This window comes from Phoca vitulina, unplaced genomic scaffold, assembly GCF_004348235.1.
Source record: "Phoca vitulina isolate PV1807 unplaced genomic scaffold, GSC_HSeal_1.0 scaffold5, whole genome shotgun sequence".
Taxonomy (NCBI): domain Eukaryota; kingdom Metazoa; phylum Chordata; class Mammalia; order Carnivora; family Phocidae; genus Phoca; species Phoca vitulina.
The window spans coordinates 33,659,168-33,680,764 of record NW_022589708.1 but is presented as its reverse complement, the minus strand read 5'-3'; the positions used below and the strand labels follow the sequence as shown (position 1 = coordinate 33,680,764).

The following is a 21,597-nucleotide window of genomic DNA, read 5'->3' as shown; positions in this document are numbered from 1 at the left end:
TTGTCAGTTCAGTTTATTCAGTTAAGGTCAGTTCCGTGAAAACAAAGTCGAGGCAATTGTTTGATTTAATTGACTAGTGAAACTGGTTATACAGGTAAGTAGAACTTAGTTTTATTTTTGTCCAGCTGCATATTTGAATGTTCATAAAATAACTTAGTAAAGAAGTAATAAGATTCCAGTGACATTGTAATAGATTTAAAAGAATGATTACCAAAGCAAGGAAAAGGGACACTAAAACCCAAACTATAGAAAATATTCATGGTATTTTTTTTCTTTATGACTTTGCTTTTACTGTAATGAATCATGTCCAAAAAGTGAAGTCTTCTTTTCTTTCACTGTTCATTTCCTTTTCTTTGAGGACTTTTTTTCCTGGGCTAATGTAACCAAAAGGAAATTTTCTAATTTAGTTGAATCATTTAAATAACTTTTATAAAGTAGTCCTCAATCTGCAAGCAGATATTCTCTAACAGCTACCTGGTCAAGCACCTTTTGGATTCTCTTTCCTACTTACACACCTAGATCACATGGCTGATCATTTTAACTATGATTGTTTATGCCTTTGATTCTTTCTGCCTTCCACTCTACCTTCCACTATACCCTTCCTACTGTTCTCTACACCTTCAGCTTCTAGGCTGCTAATCACTCATTTATTTTATGTAAGTAGAAAACCAAAAAATTGCAGTACCAAAATAAACTCTATGTTTAGATCTTAATAAATAAAATATATATAAATGTTGTAAATGTAATTCACTTGAGAAAAAAATATAAATCATTTCTTGTCCCAGAAAGAAAGAGCAAATCTTTAGCCTCCATTGAACTTGTTAGTGACTATGAAGGAAAGAAGAAAAAATATTTAAACATATAAAAGGTTAGAATTTTATTGTCAAAGAACGTTTTAAGGTCATAAAGTAGGAATTTTGTAGTATTTTTGTCCTGTGTAATAAAATACTCCCTTCCCCACCCCTCAGTCTTACAATAGGTATCCACCGCTTTTGTAGTGATTGTTCAGTTTTTGCATACCCAACTTTAGAATACTTTTTCTGAGAACTCACTTAGGTACCAAAGTATGGGCTTGCTATACTGACAGTGCTGTGTTTAGTTCTATCCTGACCTACATGTTATATTTGCTTAGGAAAAGAGCAAACACAATAAACAAAAGAACTAAGGTTGGTTGGGTACAGAAGTTAATAAAATCCTTAAGGAGGGTACCTGGGGGGATCAGTCCATTGAGCACCTGCCTTCTGCTCGGGTCATGATCTGGCTCCCTGCTCAGCGGGGAGTCTGCTTCCCCCTCTCCCTCTGCCCTTCTCCCCCGCTCGTGCTCTCTCTCTCTCTCTCTCAAATAAATAAGATCTTTTTAAAAAATGAACCAAAAGTATAGGCAACAAAAGAAAAACTAGGGAGGTTGGACTTCATGAAAATTAAAGACTTTTGTGATCCAGAAGACCCACAGAATGAGAAAAAAATATTTGCAAATCATATGTCTAATAAGGGTTTAATATCCAGAACGTAAAAGAACTACTACAACTCAACAACAAAAAAGCAGACAACCTAATTAAAATATAGGTGAAAGACTTGAATAGATATTTCTCCAAAGAAGATATATAATGGCCGATAGGCACATGAAATAACAGTGTTGGTGAGGATGTGGAGAAAGTAGAATCAAGTGCATTGTTAATAGGCATGTCAAATGATGCAGCCTCTGTGGAAAGCAGTTGCCAGTTCCTCAAAAAGTTAAATATAGAAAAAAAATGTAATTTTTTTAGAAAGTTAAATATGTAATTACCATATAACCTGGCAGTTTCACTGCACTCCTAGGTAGATACCCAAAGGAACTGAAAGTGGGAACTCAAACAGATTTATTAATACACCACTATTTGTAGCAGCATTAGTAACAATAGCCAAAGTGAAACCAACCCAAATATTCATCAACAGGTGAATAAACACACAATGGAATATTATTTAGCCATAGAAAGGAATGAAGTTCTGATACATGGTACAGCATGGATGAACCTTGAAAACATTACATTAATGAACTAAGCAGACAGAAAATGACAAATATTCTAAGATTCCCCTTATATATCTAGAATAGGCAAATTCATAGAGACAGATAGTAGAATAGAGGTTTCCAGTAGCTGGGGCATTGTGGGGAATGTTCTTACTTAATGAATACTTCTGTTGGGAATTGATAAAAATATTCCAGAAATAGATACTAGTGATGGTTGCACAACATTGTGAATGTACTTAATGCCACTGAGTTGTACACTGTAAAATGGTTAAAATGGTAAATTTTATGTTATTTATATTTTAACTATAATTTTTTTAAAAACTTCATTATACATAATGATTTAGCTACAGTTAATCAATTTTACAAATAAAGATGGAAGGATATATGAAGACATGAGAAAAATGCTAAATTGTAATGTCATTATGTTATTTTGAATAGAAATAAAGCTCAAATAAAAGATTTTTATTTTAGCTAAAGGATATTTATTAAAAGAAGATAAATTTTATGTTGCATATCTTTTCAAACCAACAAATGGCAAAACATTTAGGTGACCCATCCCTAAAATTGGTAACAATTCATATTTTATTAAAAATTTTTCTTTCCTATTTATGTATTACTTATTATTATAAAGAATAGTTATATTGATTAATAATTTTTTTTAAAGATTTTGTTTATTTATATATTAGAGAGAGAGAAACAGCATGAGAGGGGAGAGGGTCAGAGGGAGAAGCAGGCTCCCCGCTGAGCCGGGAGCCCGATGTGGGACTCGATCCCAGGACTCCGGGACCATGACCTGAGCTGAAGGCAGTCGCTTAACCAACTGAGCCACCCAGGTGCCCTGATTAATAATTTTTAAAACCTTCAAAGTTACACAAGAAAAACTTTTCTGAGTAATTCATGTAAGCGAGTTTTGGTGTACTGTGTCTATGCTACAGCATTTTGAATAATCCTAGTTTCTTGTAAAATTTTTTAGATTTTCATGAAATCTGTTTTTCTTTAGCTTAACAGGGCCAATTCTCTGTTAAACCAGACTCAGCAACCTTACAGATACCTCATTGAATCAGTGCGTCAGAGAGATTCTAAGATTGATTCGCTGAAGGACTGTATTACACAACTTGAGAAAGATGTCAGGTAAATCATCTATAAATCTTTTATTTGAATAATAAAGGCAATGCTATCCATGAATTAAGTTTGTACATTGTGAAGAAAAAATGTAAATAGTGAACATGGTCTTAAATGTAATTTATCTTAGAAAAACTGGGTCACATCACATTAGGTATCCACATTCCACCTTATGATCAGAAGTCTTAGCCTGGAAATAACAATGCTACGCTTATTAACAAAGCTCTCCACCAACCCTAGGACATAAGCAGCTATTCTTTCCTTGTTTCTCTAGAATTCTTTAATAGGTTGGGGCTTGACCAAAGGGAGAAGGGAGAAGAAGAATATAACCAGATGCCATTTGTGGAGTCAAAATGACTTTTTTTTTTTTTTAAGTAGGTTCCATGCCCATTGTGGAGCCCATCACGGCGGGGCTCAAACTCACGACCCTGAGATCAAGACCTGAGCTGAGTTTAAGAGTCGGTCACTTAACCGACTGAGCCACCCAGGCACCCCAAAAATGACTTTTTTTTTTTAAGATTTATTTATTTAGAGAGAGAAAGAGCGTTGGGTGGGGGGAGGTGCAGAGGGAAGATACATCAGGATCATTTAGGGAACTTTGTAGGAAGTATCAGAGACATTTATTTATTTTTTTTTTAAGATTTATTTATTTTAGAGAGAGGACAAGCAGGGGGGAGGAGCAGAGAGAGAGGGAAAGAGAGTCTCAAGCAGACTCTGCATTGAACGGGGATCCCGAGATCACGACCTGAGCCAAAACCAAGAGTTGGACACTTGACCAACTAGGCCACCCAGGCACCTCCCCCCCAAAAATGACTTTTTAAACAGACAAAATACACACATTTGCTTAGATTCTGTTGACTTTGCCAAGCAATTTTTTAGGCTTTTCTTCCCCTGACTCTACATGAAGTAACCCATGAATTATCTAAATGTAAATAAATCCCTTTCACTTCCTTAAATTGAAATTGTTTTCTTACATGACACCTTACGTAACCAAAAGACTTGCTCCATTTAATAATCATTGAAATTCTTTACCTGTTCATCTGTGTAATCATTTTAGTCTTTTTAAGTTGAAGTAAAAGAATGATGTTATACAGAAAGACGTTTTAACTCATGGATGGTTGATTAGTTGGCTTAGTTATTATTGGATTTTAAGATTGTTAGAATAATTTAGATAAATTATTAACCAATTCATAAATGTAGAAGCAGAGAATTAGATGGGAATAGAAACTGTTAAATTAAGGAATTGGAAAACAATAAGGAGAATATAGTTATTAAATTCAGATTTCCTAAGGTATATAACCAAAAGTATAAAACTAGTGGGAATTAACTCTAAAGTATGGGTGGGTGTTCTTTTTGATGAATCAGAATAATTACCTTCTCTTATTTCAACCCCACCAAAAAATTGGTTCAGGATGATATGATAAAATAATTTTAAATCACACTTATACTTTAAAATGTCAATATAAATAATTTAGTTCTGGATTAATTTTAAAGGTAAAAATTATATTTAGAATATATATAACCTACATTAATTAAACTTATTAAATAAACCAAATTAAGAAGTTACTAATTAAAATAAGTTGGTGAATCAATTAAGCCATTCTTCTGTAAATAGCTGTTGGCAATATAAATTATGTTTTATCACTCACTGGGCACTTGATTATCTTAAGGAAATTGAGGGAAGAACCCTAAATACAAATTTTTCTTTCTATATTATATATTTCTTCCTATATTATATTTGAAATTTTGTATAGAATCTCCTTTTACCTTATTAATCTTGGAGCAGGAACATAAAAGGCCTGTAGAAAAATTACCTTTCACAGTTACCTTCAAATAAATTTATTTGAGTATTTATTTTACTAAGAATTAATAGCTGAAAAGATTTAATATAGAGAAAAATAATAGCTGTAGGAGGAAACTATTAAGATGAACAAGTTCAGCCCTAAAGAAATTAAGCACTTTGTTATCTAAGAACGTACAGCTTTGTGGTAGGGTCAAAATTTGAATCCAGATCTGTCTGCTTTCTAATTCTATACTCTTAAACATTGTGTTACACTGCCTCCCTATGTTCTATTCTGAATAAGGAATAATTTTTCATTAACTTTAATATAATTAAGGAAGAGAAGTAAAAAAAAAAAAATGTAGAAGAGTGGTTAAAAGTGGAGCTTTAATGAATTGATAATTGTTGAAGCTAGGTGATAGTTACTTAGGGTTTGTTATATTTTCTTTCTTCTTTTGAAATAATCCAAATAAAGTTGTTTTTAAAAAACAGATTTTAAAAGGGAGTACAGCCTCTGTAGGTAGGTTGCATGGGTTTAAATCTAGCTCAGTACTTAGTTTTGAATTGGAGCCGGTCAGTTAAACTCTCTAAACCTCCATTGTCCAATAGAACTTTCTGTAATGGTCAAAATACTCTATATCTGCACTGTCCAGTATGGTAGCCACTACCCATATGAGGAACTACATTTTTTATTTTAATTAATTTTAATTGCCATCTGTGGCCAGTTAATGGCTATGTCATTGGACTGTACAGCCAGTGTTCTTGTCTGTGAAATGAGAGTAGTACTCGAGTACTAGCAGCACCTAATTCATACAGTCGTTCTGAGGATTAAAGGGTATAATCTTTGTAATATATATACCACTGTTCCTGCACATTATGAATGCTGGGTAAATTTTTGCTATTATTAGCATATCTTACATGAAACAAATTTTTATGTTGAAAATTATCTTAAAAATGAGAAATAACATATCTCAAAATATTTTGAATTTTGACAAAAATTAGGACTCCCTTAATAACAGCAACATCATCATAAAACTATGTCAATTATGAAATTAACTATAAAAAATATTTTTGTGCTAAAATCTGAGTCCTTTAAAGCTATGTTTCATGAATTTACTGTATAAATATTGTAATAGATTTCTGAACTAGTATTTCACAGGATATGAAACCTTGTTCTTAATTGAAACAACTGCCTTCTAACATGAAAAATTAAGGTGCTTTCAGTAGTTTAATTATGGCCTTTGAGATGCTGTTGAATGTACCCTCATGACATGAATGAAATACCATAAAAAACAGCCCAGTCGACAAGTCAGATCCAGCAGTTTGTCTACCATCACTCTTACTTGGAGCCAATGACATTTCAAATGTAGAGGAATTATCCTGGGCTTTGAATACACATGAGCCCGGTTTCTTTTGTCATGGTAGATGTGCCTGTAAAATACAGTTACTGGTGTGAATACCAAGGGTTAGATGTGAAAATTAAATGAAATAACATATATAAAGCTTCTGGCACATGGGAGAAACTCAGTAACTATTACTTCCCTTCCTTTTGTTCTTCATTAATTTGAAATTTAAACATCAAATGTCCCATTCAAAACAATTAACAAGTGAGTGTACCTTAAAAAGGCCTATTCTTTTTGCTAGGTGTTGATTTTAATTGAAAGGAATATTTACATGAATTGATTACTTTTTAAATTGAAGTATGGTTGACATGCCATATTATATTAATTTCAGGTGTGCAGCATAGGGTTTAAACATTTATATATGTTACGAAATGCTCACCATGGTGTGGTTACCATCTGTCACCATACAAACTTATTACAATATTATTGACTGTAGGGTGCCTGGGTGGCTCAGATGGTTAAGCGTCTGCCTTCGGCTCAGGTCATGATCTCAGGGTCCTGGGATCGAGTCCCGCATCGGGCTTCCTGCTCCTTGGGAGGCTGCTTCTCCCTCTGCCCCTCTCTCTCTCTCTCTCTATCTCTCATGAATAAATAAATAAAATCTTAAAAATATATATATATATTATTGACTGTATTCCCCATGCTGTACTTTTCATCCCCATGACTTATTTATTTTATAGCTGGAAGTTTGTACCGCTTAATCCCCTTCACCTATTTTGTCCAAACTCCTGCCCCCTCCCCTCTGGCACCCACCATTTCTCTGTATTTATGAGTCTTTCTGTTTTGTTTTGTTTGTTCGTTTGTTTTGTTTTGTAGATTCCACGTGAAAGTGAAATCCTGCAGTATTTGTCCTTCTCTATCTTACTTATTTCATTTAGTATAATACCTCTAGGTCCATCCATGTTATTTATAGCAGACTAATATCCCTGTGTGTGTGTGTGTGTGTGTGTGTGTGTGTGTGTACACACTACATCTTTTTAGTTTGATGTAGTTCCAATTATTTATGTCTGTTTTAGCTGCCCTTACCTGAGGAGACAGATCTAAAAAAATAATCGCTAAGACCAATGTCCAAGAGTTTATTGCCTGTGTTTTCTTTTAGGAGTTTTATGGTTTCAGTTAAATGATTACTTTTTTAAATATGTCTCTAGCTTATACAATGAAAGCTCTTAAGGAACTGAATAATTTTATCATTTTCTTAGAAAATAAAACAATACCACTATATCAACCCCCACTTGAAAATTTAGCTATTTATATTCAATGTCTGGAAAGGTTAGAGTAAATATGTACAAAATGAAATCATTATAAACACATTAAAAGCTAGCATTTGAGATATCACTATTAACTACTTTAAATTCCCCTATCATTAAAGTAATAATCCATTCTAAAAGTAGTACTGTTAAACTCTCCTCTACCAAGCCACAAGAGACAGTCTGAGTTACATAGTTTGATCTATGGCCCAGAACTGAAGGAAGCACAGAAAGAGAATAATTAGCATAAATTTCCTTTCCCCATTGTCAGTTCTTAGTTTATTCTTAACTAGTAGTTTAAGAAGAAAAGACTACTTAGCCTTGTAAGGCCAAGCCAGGGTATATTGATCCAGGAAGTTAAAGAACAGTATATCAGGAATATGTTTTCATATAGCAGGTGACACAGAGCCATAAACATGAATTTCTGAGTAATAATTAACAGTGAATTGAACAGTTATGGGGGTAATATACCATTCAGGATAGATATGCTTATAAGATTTGTTTTGTAGTTGCTTTATGAGTCACGCATGGAAGCTTTGTATTTTTAAAGGTAAATTTCCACTGTTATGAAATGTGTCTTTATGGAGACTAAACTTCAATTGAGTAATTACATACATACTGGAAGAACACAGAGTATAATAATCATCATATGCAGTTTTAGAGACCCATCTGTTGAAGATAGTCTCCCTTGTGGTTTAAGAGTATATATCAGAGAAGGCTGAGACTTTGAAAATATATACCCAAGTATTGTCTGAGGAGCCTGTACTGTTTGTGATAAACGCACGTCTTGCAGATGGAACAGAGTTGCTCTGTGAACCAGTTTATCCACCCACCTTTTATTCTATATTATACTGTTATTTTTGCTATTTGAATATGGAATACTTCCTTCATTCTGGAAAATTAAGCACCTAAATATAAAACATTTCTAATGAATTATCCATCAAAATCCTTTATTACATCAACATTCCATTCCTATTGCATACATTTTATTTAAGGGCCTGTTGGTATTTGAGAGTATGTGTGTGTGTATATGTGTGTACTTCCTGTGGGTGTATGTTTACGTAGTGTGTGTTTGTAACATGTATATGAACATTAACATGTATACATGCATGTGAACATTAACACATTTCTGTTCCTCGGAAAATCCTATTCCTGTGTTAGTGGATGTTTATTTTAATTTTAAAAAATATTTCATCTTCAAGGTGATTCTAGCTAAAGAAAGATTCAAATTTTACAGTCACAGAAACATCTGATCTTTACCATGCTTTGGAGAACTCTGGCAGAATCTGACATTCAAGTTACCTTTTTGTCATTTAGTTCTTTTCAACTCCAAGGCTCATTAGGATCTCTGATGCCTAATTCTGAAAGTCAGTCTGTTTTGCTGCTGAGCTGCTAACCTGTATGGCATTTAATTACTGTTTCTCTGGGATACCTGTTTTTCATCTAAATTAGTAATACCATATGGCATTTATGTTGTGTTTTATATGTTCGATTCTTTATTTGATCGTTCATTAGGTAATTCATATATCCCTTTGACATGCATGAGTATTGTTTTCCACTTTTACAGATGTGAAAACTGTGGCTTAGTAGGGTGGTGTGTGTTGTGCTCTATACCACACACTTGAGTCAATGTCACAGTTGGAAACAGAAGTCAGAATTGCATCTTGTTTTTCTCTCAGAGGACCAACTATGGTGCTTCCTTGGGGAAGTTCAGTTACTAGGAAAAAGGAGAATGTGAGTTTTTTCCTCTTAAGTGCTTGGAATTACCTGTTCTTTCAGAATACCTACTGCTATTCCTTGAATATTAAAAAAACTTCTGCCTGATGTTTTTACAATTGGTGGCTTTCCATTTTCTTAAAGGATAATTGAAAACATCCTACCTATCCAGCAAAACAGTCCTCACTAATTTTACCTTCACAGATTTTGTTTTGATATTTATGGAATTATGTTGTTTTAATTCATTGTTGCTTTTCTTAATTCTTGTTGTGGTGCTGAGTAGATTCATTCCAGTGGCTTTCAAAGAGTATCTCATTTAATGGTTCTAATTAATTTTTATATGTTGAATAATAAAACTCCAGACAATACAAAACAGGCCTCAAATATTTATCTCTTAAAACCTTAATATGTTCTTCTATTTAGGCTTCTCACCCTTTCCTATCAGAAAATAGGTCCTGTCAAAGGCAAATTCACAATGCAGACTTAGAAATTAAAGACTGAACTAAGAATTTGGAGGCAAAAATTGTTTGCCCAAGTTTATCACAGACTGAATATCTGATTCATTTATGTAACTTAATTATATACCTGGTAATTTAGGACATGGTAAATTATAAAATGCTACTTCTAGTTTTAAGGATAAATGTTTTAATTTGACTACTAGTGTCTTGAGTTTTAATATTTTGCCCAAACATGCTTTTTATCTTTTATATAAATCCCACTTCATCTTTTTTACATTTCAGGAGTAAATAGTCATCTTTAAAACACTAATTTTTATGCCCCTACTAGGCAGGAAAGGATTCTTAGAACACATCTCATTTGCACTGTCTTATTAAAAGAAAAAGTCTTCTTAGAAAATAGCTGTTGAGGGCGCCTGGGTGGCTCAGTTGGTTAAGCGACTGCCTTCGGCTCAGGTCATGATCCTGGAGTCCCGGGATCGAGTCCCGCATCGGGCTCCCTGCTTGGCGGGGGGTCTGCTTCTCCCTCTGACCCTCCTCCTCCTCATGCTCTCTGTCTCTCATTCTCTCTCTCTCTCAAATAAATAAATAAAATCTTAAAAAAAAAAAAAAATAGCTGTTGATTAAATCAAACATTACAGTGGCTGGTCTGATATCTTTATGGACTATAAATTTAATTTCTCTTTAATTCAAAGAGATTTGTCAGATTTGTCTTTTGCTATATACTATTTATTAAATTTACACCAATATGATGACTTTTTAGAACTTGATGTTTTTTTTTCCAGCAATTTAAATAAAGAAAAGTCAGCTTTACTACAGATGAAGAATCAAATGGCATTGGATTTAGAACAACTTCTAAATCATCGTGAGGTACTTTTTCCATTTTGTCATAATTTTTACTTTAAGCTTTTTCAAAGTCCATGTTGCATTAAGATTACTGGATCCCAGTTGTCCATGTGCATTAATGACTTCTCATATTTGCATCTGACTGTGACCTGGTCCTTTATATTGAATGTGTGATACACTTTATTATTCTTTATGAATTAATTCATACTTTATTCTTTGGGTTAATTCTTATTCCTGGAATGCCCCTTCTTGTTGACGCCTTATTGCCTTGTTCAGTCTCTGTCATTGAATTTCCACATTATTTAATAATGATTTGTTTTACCTCTTTATCTCACTGGACAGTAAATTTCTTTAGTGTATCTCTGTCTTATTCATCATTGTATTACCCGTATACTTTGTGTATGCCTAGAGTCCATAAAGTATTTTTTGTTATTGTTCCTCTCAAAAATCTTTCAGAGCTAATATAAAATTCCTCATTTTATAAAAGGAGAAATGAGTTTCAAGTGGCTTATGTAAAGGCAGTTAGTAACTAAGAGATAACCCCATTTTTCTTATTTTTTGAGGCAGACTTACTGAAATACATTATACGTACAGTAAAATTCATGCCCTGTTCAGCAAACATTTCTGATTTTTGACCTACACACCCAGTTTGTAACCATCACCACAGTCAATATGTAAAAGTTTCATCACTTCAGAAAATTCCTTCATGCCCCTTTTATATTGACCCTTTTCCTCAACTCCAGGCCTAGCAACCATTGATCTGTTTTCTATCCCTATAGTTTTGTCTTTTCCAACAAAACGTATTACATTTTCCCAGAATGTTGTATAAATGAAATTACCAGTCTTTCAGACCAATTTTTTTCACTTACCATAAAAAAGATTCACCCATGTTGTTGCAAATATTAGTCATTTATTCCATTTTGTTGCTGAGGAATATTCTATTGTATGTACCAGAGTTTGTTAATCCATTCACCAGTTGATGGACATTTGAGTTGTTTCCATTTGGGGGCCTCTATAAGTAATAAAGCTGCTAGAAATGATTTGTATACATGTTTTGGTGTAAATGTAAGTTTCCTTTTCTCTTGGTAAATACCCCAGGAGCAGAATTTCTGGGTCCTATGGAGAGTGTATGTTTAACTTTTTAAGAAACTGCCAAACTCTTTTCCAAAGTGACTGTACCTTTTGCATTCCCATCAGCAATGAATGAGTGTTCCAGTTGCTCTGCATCCTCACCAACAGTTGGTATTGTGAAGCCTAGTTTTTTAATCCAGTGCATTTTTCCACTGAACTATCAGTGCCTTGTCTTGGCCATGTTTTTACCATTTTGTTATCCTAACAGAGAAAGAAATGCAGAGAAAAAACAGATTATTGGTTCATGAGTATCCTGAAGACATTGTTTCCTAGTCTGGGAAAGATATATCAGGTATTTGGGAAGAAATTATTGGAAGGATATTATTGAGAGAGATGAATTGGGGAATATTACTGGAAGCAGTTCAAAGGTGCATATCGTAGAAATGGTGTCAAGGGAATTGCAGGGTTGTCTCTGTCTTAGAAATGGCCTTTGAAGTAGGTTCTCTTAAAGGTGTATTTTATATGACAGGTGAAAGGGATAAGAAGGTGTCCCTGGACTAGATTTCAGAGATGACTTTTACGTAGATAACTAGATCTAACAACAGGTTATATAGACTTGGAAGAGCTTCTCTGAAGATATTTATTCTTTTTCTCTGACTTCCAGGCCTTATCTGCTCCCTCTTGTGTCCTAAGATTCTGCCCTCAAATAATTGTTTCTTCACTGTGGAAGCCTGACTCATTCACTATGTGGATTTTCACAAATGTTTTAAAAATTGAATATTTAAGAAATAGTAACTACAGGGGTGCCTGGGTGACTCAGTCAGCTAAGCATCTGACTCGATTTCTGCTCAGGTCATGATCTCAGGGTCATGAGATCGAGCCCTGCCTTGGGCTCCATGCTAGGCATGGAGCCTGCTTAAGATTTTCTCTCTCCCTCTGCCTCCCCCCACCCCCCGCCCGCCACTTGCGGGCATAGTCACGCATACTCTCTCAAAAAAAAGAAAGGAAGGGAGGGAGGGAGGAAGGAAGAAATAGTAATTGCAGATGTCCATTCAGGCATACCAACTTTTTTTTCACAAAGCTGCATAACAAGTATTTTTTTGGAAGGGCAATTCTCATTTGTTTTTAGAAGATTATGCTAGACTCTGAAAAATATATGAGCAACTTTATATATTTTGTACATCATGCTTGGAATCACATTATTCATGAGTCCAAATAAAAACTAAAAGTTCTACTTAGTGGGTTGAGAATTATGTGAGTTTAGAAGGAAATATGTTTAAACATATAAATTAAGTACTAGCAAGATGAAACTACAATGTGGCATCAATGAAATTTGCATGGATGCATATCTAATTATCAGGTAATTTTCATGCATTTGATAGTATCTTTGACAATTATATTTTAATAATCCAACATTGTGATTTTTCTTAATGCCATACATCAAAAGAAAAGGAGCTTTTTTCTTTTCAAAGCAAAATAAAAATTAAAGTTTAATAAAACAAACGTGATACAAATTTTTCGTCTTTTTCCAAGAAACAGTTTAATTCCAACTTGTATAGAGCATGCAGATACAGAAGCAAGTGTGAACTGCTTATATGGAAAGAGAATGGTAGGTGACCCAGGGCAGTGCTTGACTATTCACTTAAATATTTACCTGATGAAACAGGGAGTCGGGGTGCCTGAGTGAGCTCAGTCCGTTAAGCATCTGACTTTGGGCTCAGGTCATGATCTCAGGGTTCTGGGATTGAGCCCTGCTTTGGGCTGTGCGCTCAGCGGGGAGTCTGCTGCTTCCTCTCCCTCTGCCCCTCCCCCTGCTCGTGCTCCCTCTCTCTCTCTCTCAAATAAATAAAATCTTTAAAAAAAAAGAAGAAGAAAGAAACAGAGTCTGCAGGATTGATATATTAATTTTATGGCTCTGAGAGTCAAGTGCTTAAAATAGCCAATAAATAACAGTTGGATAAGAATACCTCTGATAAATATAATTTTCTGAAAGTGAAAATCAGGGTTGAGACTAAGGTGAGGCCAGCAAGGCCCTAGGGCACAAAATGTAGGAGAGGCCCATTCCCAGAGTCATGCACAGTGCACGTGAGAGCTTGCCCCACACTAGGCAGGACCCTGGGAAAATTGTCTAATATGAGTCACTGCTTTAATCAGCTACATTTTCTGAGTTTAAATTCACATGTGATCAAATGCACATTTTAAATTTTTCATTGTCTTTTTTGCACTGGACACCTCTGGCTCTAACTTTTTAAGCAGTGTCATTTAGTTCCACTAAGACTTTAGATGGTCATGTAATATAAAATGAGATCATCCACTCATTTACAGTTATCAAGTATGTATTAGATGAAAAAAGAAAACAGATGAGATAATTCTAGGTTGACAATTCTAGGACATTGGGGCATGGCCATAAAGGGTTTTATTTTCTATATTAGTGTTAGATCAAAATAATTCACTTTAAAAGTAGCTAAGTTAAATATCACAGAATTAAATCTCATTGTCCCCACTTTTACAGATGAAACTGAGGCTGATAAGAGTTAAGGAACTGAACCATGATTACCTACTTACTGTCAAAACTAAAAGCAAATACTTTTTTTTTCCTGAAACAAAAGTTTATGATCTTTTTCCTTAGTCCCATTTAGACAAAAATCTCATGATGAATTATTGCTTGCATTAGTTCCAGGAAAGTTTTTGCCTCTGTAGATGAAGTTATATTCTTTCTTTTTGTCAGAAAGTGAAAACTGTGTAATTTAATGTGTTTCCTTTTTGTCTTAGGTGCCAAAAAACTCAGAGCTGAATATCTTATCCAGGTGTTATAATCTCTTTTTTTCCTGTTTCACTTTTGATGCCTCCGAATAACTTTTTCAGTTTCCTTTAAGCGGGTTGTGATCTTTTTTACCCTTAAATGTTTTCACTTATGCTAACACATCTTAGGTATAAAAATATAAAATAATATAAATCTTAAATAATGAGGAAAAAAGAGGTAAAGGCAAAGAGCAACTGATAGCATCTCACTCTTGGAGAAGAGTAGCAGGGCTTCAAGTTCAACATTCAGTTGAGTATAAGAAATGTAATTCCTTAGAATGTTAGAATGAGCAGGGAGCCCGATGTGGGGCTCGATCCCAGGACCCTGGGATCATGACCTGAGCCGAAGGCAGACACTTAATGACTGAGCCACCCAGGCGCCCCTAGAATGTCTTCTTTCTTGTTGAATGTACTTCTCAGGAATTGTCTTAAGTGGCTTTCATTTTTCATCCATTTTTATCCACTCATCTTTGCTTTTTGAAATAAGATTTGCTGACTTGGAAATTCTCATTCTGCTTTTCTGAGTATATATTTCATCATGTGCCCTCAGAATATAAGTTTTCAAGGGTAGGAAAAGCATCTTTAATCAGCCAAATGTCTACTAGAAAACTGTGCATAATTTTAAGAAGCTGATGTAAAACCCCTTTGTGATTTCTTCTGTAACTGTATTAAGGGTAGTGGTTAGAGCCCCGATTAGGAAGCTATTCCAGTATTTCAGTGAATTATGATGGTGTCTTGAACCAGACTGGTAATGATGGTGTCCAACAAGAATGGACTAATTTGAAAGCTATTTAGAAAGCAGAATCATGGGGCGCCTGGGTGGCTCAGTCATTAAGCGTCTGCCTTCATGAAGCTCAGGTCATGATCTCAGGGTCCTAGGATCGAGCCCCACATCAGGCTCTCTGCTCAGCGGGGAGCCTGCTTCTCCCTCTGCCTCTGTGCTCCCTCTCACTCTCTCAAATAAATAAATAAATAAATAAATAAATAAATAAATCCAAAAAAAAAGAAAAGAAAGCAGAATCATAGGGTTTGATGATTGGATCCAGGAAATGTTGAAGAGAGGAGGTATGAGAATTGATGCCCAAGGTTTTGGCTTTTGTCCTGGGTTTATGGTGGTGCCACAAAACACATGGGGGAAATAGATTTGGAGAAGAAAAGCTCAAGGAAATACCTAAGTGGATATGTCCAGTAAAGATGGTGCTTTATATGGAAGGGATTAAATGAACTGGTAAATGAACTGCATAATAAGTACTCAGTTGAATGTTTGTTATGGTCCTTTACCTCTTCAATTGTAATTGCACTTGAAACTGTCAAATAGAATAGTCAAACAGAAAACTTTAGAAACTAACCTTTAATATAGCCTCATCCCCTTCCCTCAGATAGTAAAATACACTGACAACTGATATCATTTTAACTGAAGAAGCTCTCCTACACCCAAGAACAGTTTCAGAGAATTATCTAAAAGTGGCCACTAGGAAGTCATATCTGTAAAGTTTGTGTAAAATAAAGCTACTCCTAAAACCCTGGACATGGTACCTGTACCCACAAGCAACCTGTATGGGTATCAAGCCTCTCGAAAATGATACATATTTGTATCAACATTTGTATCAAAATGTATCATATTTGTATCAAAAATGATACATATTTCTGAGACCTGAGATTCTTCTACCCTTTTACTTAGTGCTTCTACCAATAATGTCTTTCAGGGTCTACTGGCATTTCAGTTAGTATGTAACCAGAATTAACTAACCACTCCTTACTAAGGTTCCTAGAATATGCAAACCCCTATTCTTGCCTGAATGTTGGACTCCCATTAGCCCAGAATACTTGCCTCTTACTGCAGTGTGTATCACTTAACAAAAAGAAAACAAACCTGCAGTTAGCCAGGTTTCCTAAAAGTGAAGTCACAGTATAATTATCATTCTTTTATGGTATGTTTATGTTCCCAGATTCTAACTTGTATGTTCTTTGTGATTTCTCGGAAAGTTTCAGGGACATTTCAGCACCACAAGTGCCCCTTAGGCAATCCACTTCATAAAGGGTTCAAGCAAATTACATATTTCTATATGTGTGTCATTCCTTTTGGTTCATACTTAACTGTTTTGACATTTTCTTAAGAATACCTTCTACATGTTTTTCTTATATACCTATGTAGTTAAATTTTACATCAGCATGACTAAAAAAATACTGAGCGTATAAGTTAATTTTTCTTTAGATGAAGATGTAATTATTCCTCAGATTCATACGTTTCTCATCTTAGTGGTGCTCTTCCAGTTAAAATTTGTTTTGATTTAGTGAGTTTAAGTGAATTCTTTTTTAAGATTTATTTACTTATTTGAGAGAGAGAGAGTGCCTGTTCGTGTGGGTTGGGGGGTGCAGAGGGCAGAGGGAGAAAGAAGACCTAGGAGACTCTGCACTGAGCATGAGCCCAACACAGGGCTTGATCTCATGACCCTAAGATCAGGGCCCTAAGATCACAACCCTGAAATCATGACCTGAGCCAAAACCAAGAGTTGGACACTTAACCCACTGTGCCACCCAGGCGCCCCTTAAGTGAGTATTTTGAAGAAGGACAATTATTGTAGTGAAAACCTAAAACGCACATAACAAGGGAAGTCATATTTTCTCTGTAAAGTTTTAGAATGCTTATTTTTTCCATATAAAGGTATGTGAATTCAGGTCCAAGGAAATTCAGGGAGTAAAATACTGCAAAAAATAACTCATTGCTAATGTCGAATTTACATATACTTTTTTTTTTAAGATTTTATTTATTTTTTGACAGAGAGACAGCGAGAGAGGGAACACAAGCAGGGGGAGTGGGAGAGGGAGAAGCAGACTTCCTGCGGGGCAGGGAGCCCAATGCGGGGCTCCATCCCAGGACCCGGGGATCATGACCTGAGCCGAAGGCAGACACTTAACGACTGAGCCACCCAGGCGCCCAAGTTTACGTATACTTTTAAAGTATGCCAGAACCAGGGGCACCTGCGTGGCTCAGTGGGTTAAGCGTCTGCCTTCGGCTCAGGTCATGATCCCAGGGTCCTGGGATAGAGCCCCGTGCTGGGCTTCCTGCTCAGCGGAGAGTCTGCTTCTCCCTTTCCCTCTGCCTCTCCCCCCCCCGCCCCCCCCCACTTGTGCTCTCTCTCTCTCTCTCACTCTCTTTCTCTCTCTCAAGTAAGAAATAAAAGTATGCCAGAACCAAGCCTATTATATATCAGTAATAATATCTTGAGTTTTTATAGCTTCTTTCTTCCAAAATGTTTAAAACATTTTCAAATCAATTACGATAGACTAACATACTTACAAATCAGTTATAGATTGCTTTCAACCAAGTATATCTAGGAACTAAGGAATCAAAGAAAGGAAAAGTTTTAAATTATTCCTCCAGGCTTCTGCCTTCTAGAATTTTCAGTTAATAATAAGAATGTTTAATATTTATATGTGACTTTGGAATTTTTTTTTGTTAAGATTTTATTTATTTATTTTGACTGAGACACAGCGAGAGAGGGAACACCAGCAGAGGGAGTGGGAGAGGGAGAAGCAGGCTCTCTGCTGAGCAGGGAGCCCGATGTGGGGCTCAATCCCAGGACCCTGGGATCATGACCTGAGCTGAAGGCAGACGCTTAACGACTGAGCCACCCAGGCGCCCCGTGATTTTGGAATTTTTTAATACCCTTTTTTTTAAGCCTCACAGAAACCTATGATGGTCTTATACCCATTTCACAGAAGGAGCAGCTAAATCTCAGTCCATCTCGTGGAATGTTAACTCTCCTTGATTTTGAGTTGCATAAAAGACACATGAATTTCTCTTAGATTGTACTCTGTGGACCTCTATGTTTATGTGGACTTGTACAGAACTTAGTAGAACTAGGTTAAATTATTTTGATTTTCATAAGTATTTTGGCTTCTTTAATCTTTTTCATCATCTTTAAAATTACAGATATCTTTGTTGTATCTTGCAAGTGAAACTCTTATGTGAAGCAATATAATATCTGATCATAAAAGTATTTTATCTGTGTATAATGCCCTTTTAACTTTTTTCACATCTCTTAGGTATCGTATAGGCTTGTTATTTAGTTTTTTTGATATTGTATTTTAGAATGAAATATATTTTTTCCCACCGTATTTTAGAAGTTTGGCATATTTTCTTTTAAATAGTAAGTACAGGGGCAACTGGGTGGCTCAGTCGGTTAAGCGTCTGCTTTCAGCTCAGATCATGTTCCCAGGGTCCTGGATTTGAGCCCCACATAGGGCTTCTTCCTCAGCTGGGAGAGCCTGCTTCTCCCTCTGCCTGTCACTCCCCCTGCTTGTGCTCTCTCTCCCTCTGTCTGTCAAATAAATGAAAATCTTTAAAAAAAAAAAAATAGTAAGTACATTTCTCTGACTTTTTTTTTAATCAGTGAGGAACAAGTAAAGACCTCTTGCTATCATTTCTATCCCTGTGTTTTTATGATTCTCTTAGAATTGTAGCGGTTTTTAAGAAACCAAACAATTCTAGAACGTGAGGAGACACACAAAACTGCAAAGCTATAAAATAGATCTCTGGAAATGTGTGGTGGCCAGGAGAGATTAACGATATGAGGTAATTATATCATAATCCTGTCAGGTACCATATTGGCAGTATTTTGATATAAACTTAAGTCACTGATCACGTATTAGGGAGTTAACACTACGAGAAGGCTGGGAATACAACATGGAGAAAGTACAGGCACTGGAGTGAGCAGTACTCTGGAAACAGGTCCTCAAAGTAGAGCACAGTGTTTAGAGTCTGATGTCGATGATGGAAATCAGCTAGAATATGCATCAAAACCTGTCAGATTATACTGAGATAGTAAAGGCCAGAAACCAGACAGCAACTAGATGAATACTGTTACAGAGGGAGAGTGGGGCACCAAGAGAGCATGAGTACTGGAAGGCAGAGCAGTCAGAAGTCCAAGATACACTATCCAGCAATCAGACGTCGTAAAGGGTGTGTACAAGCCAATGAGAACAGAATCAAAGGGCCCACACTTCTGTTATGGCAACCATGGCAGTGATTTCAACTCAGGGGCCTACTTTATTGTGTTAATACTAGCTTCCTCTACCTGGATCACTGTTGAGCATGACCTTAGATTATATCCAAGTTCAGGAAAGAATGTACCAGGTGATTAGTTATGTCCCTTAGGCTATGACAGCACAGTTGTCCCTCATTCATGTATATACTTGAGCTCTCGCTAAGCTTTCAGTCATAGATAAGGTATGGTTCCAAAAATGTGAATGTCATCTTAAATGCTTTAGAATAAGGAGTAGCTAGATCTTATTCTGCTCTGCTCTGGCCAAGACTCCTTTCTTTGTTGTTCTAGGCCCAAAACTTTTCAATACTAGAAGGTATTCTGAGAACAATCAGGATGGTGAAAGAATTCAAGAATTCTTTTTAGTCATAATAGGTACAAATGAACTGGGGGTGTTTACAGAAGAAATGATTTCGAGAAATCTAAGAAATTCAAAGTAAGCATGTGAAAGAGGCAATAATAGACTTGTTATACATATCTCCAAAGGCTGGAATTAAAACCTAAGAGTAGAAATTATAAGGAGACTCGTTTTATTTGTTTTGTTTTGCTTTTGTTGTTGTTGTTATTGCTGTTGTTTTGTTTTGTTTTGTTTTGTTTTGTATAGAGGCCGGGTTAAATAACTTGAAGATCCTTTCCAAACCTGAACTTGTATGTGGGTATCAAAGCCTTTGATAGAAGATAGATGCACTATTTTATAAATAATGACAGCTTTGAACGCAGAAAGACCTACATTTGAAAACTGGTTTCACTTATTAGTAACTAATGGACTTGGCTAAATTTCTTAAAACCTTCTAAGCTTGTTTCTTCATCTTCAAAATTGAAGTAATATTTACCTCTTGGTATTTGGAAGAGGATTAAATTATTATTATTTTTTTTTTTTAAGATTTTATTTATTTATTAGAGAGAGAGAGACAGCAAGAGAGGGAACACAAGCAGGGGGAGTGGGAGAGGGAGAAGCAGGCCTCCCGCAGAGCAGGGAGCCCAATGCGGGGCTCAGTCCCAGGACCCTGGGATCATGACCTGAGCCGAAGGCAGTCGCTCAACCAACTGAGCCACCCAGGTGCCCCAAATTACTGTTTTTTTTAAAGATTTATTTGAGAGAGAGTGAGTGCAGTGGGGGGAGAGGGAGAGGGAGAGAGAGTCTTAAGCAGCAGAGCCCGACATGGGGCTTAATCTCATGATCCTGAAACCAAGAGTCAGACACTCGACCAAAAGCACCACCCAGACGCCCCTGGAAGAGGATTAAATTATTGTATAAAATACGTAGCACAAAGCCTAGCACATAGTAGATACTCAGTGAATGTTAGCTCTTGTCCTCTCTCTTCCTCTCCCCACACCTAAAAACTTTATATTCTCCCCTTGAGGCAAAGGGACAACCCCAGGGAAAGGTTATCCTACAAATGGGAGCAAGTTATTTCGATGGGAAGACTGAGGGAGGGACTGAAAAATAGGAGTTTGCAGTTGTAGATACTGAGAACAATTCTCTCACAGTTCTGCCATATACAAAATCTGCTTTGTCCGTTGTTTAGAGTGTAGTGGCATTGACATTCAGGGTATATTTTAACATCCTAAAAAATCATGTATTAAAAATCTCTACTAAAGTATTTGTAAGTGAAATGATCTGCAGGTCTGAAATCTGCTTTGAAATATTTCAGAAAAACTGGTAAGGAAATAGATAAAACGTGGTTGACAGAACAGTCTGGCAGTCCCTCAGACAACTAACCAGAGTTCCATATGACCCAGCAATCTACTCCTAGGTACATACCCAGGAGAAAGGAAACATGTCTGCACAAAAACTTGTGCATGAATGTTTATAGCAGCATTATTCACAACAGCTAAGAAGTGGAAACAACCCAAATGTCCATCAGCTGATGAATGGATAAACAAAATATGGTATAGCCATACAGTAGAGTATTATTTGGCCATAAAAAGAAATGAGGTACTGATATATGTTATAACATGGATGAACGTTGAAAACATTATGCTGAGTGAAAGAAGCCGGTAACAAAAGACTACATATATTATGATTCCATTCATATGAAACGTCTAGAACAGGGAAATCTATGGAGGCAGAAAGTAGATTAGTGGTTGCTTAGAGC

At 35.8% G+C, this 21,597-nt stretch overlaps 1 protein-coding gene across 2 annotated transcripts in view; it reads left to right on the top strand.

Moving 5' to 3' along the window:
* The window catches only part of PIBF1 (progesterone immunomodulatory binding factor 1), a 209,439-nt gene that overhangs the window by 171,724 nt on the left and 16,118 nt on the right, over positions 1–21,597 (top strand). For both annotated transcript variants that reach the window (XM_032402871.1, XM_032402870.1), the window contains exons 15-16: positions 3,009–3,139; positions 10,517–10,601. In XM_032402871.1, coding sequence (XP_032258762.1) covers positions 3,009–3,139; positions 10,517–10,601 — 216 coding nt within the window. The remainder of the gene's footprint in view (positions 1–3,008; positions 3,140–10,516; positions 10,602–21,597) is intronic.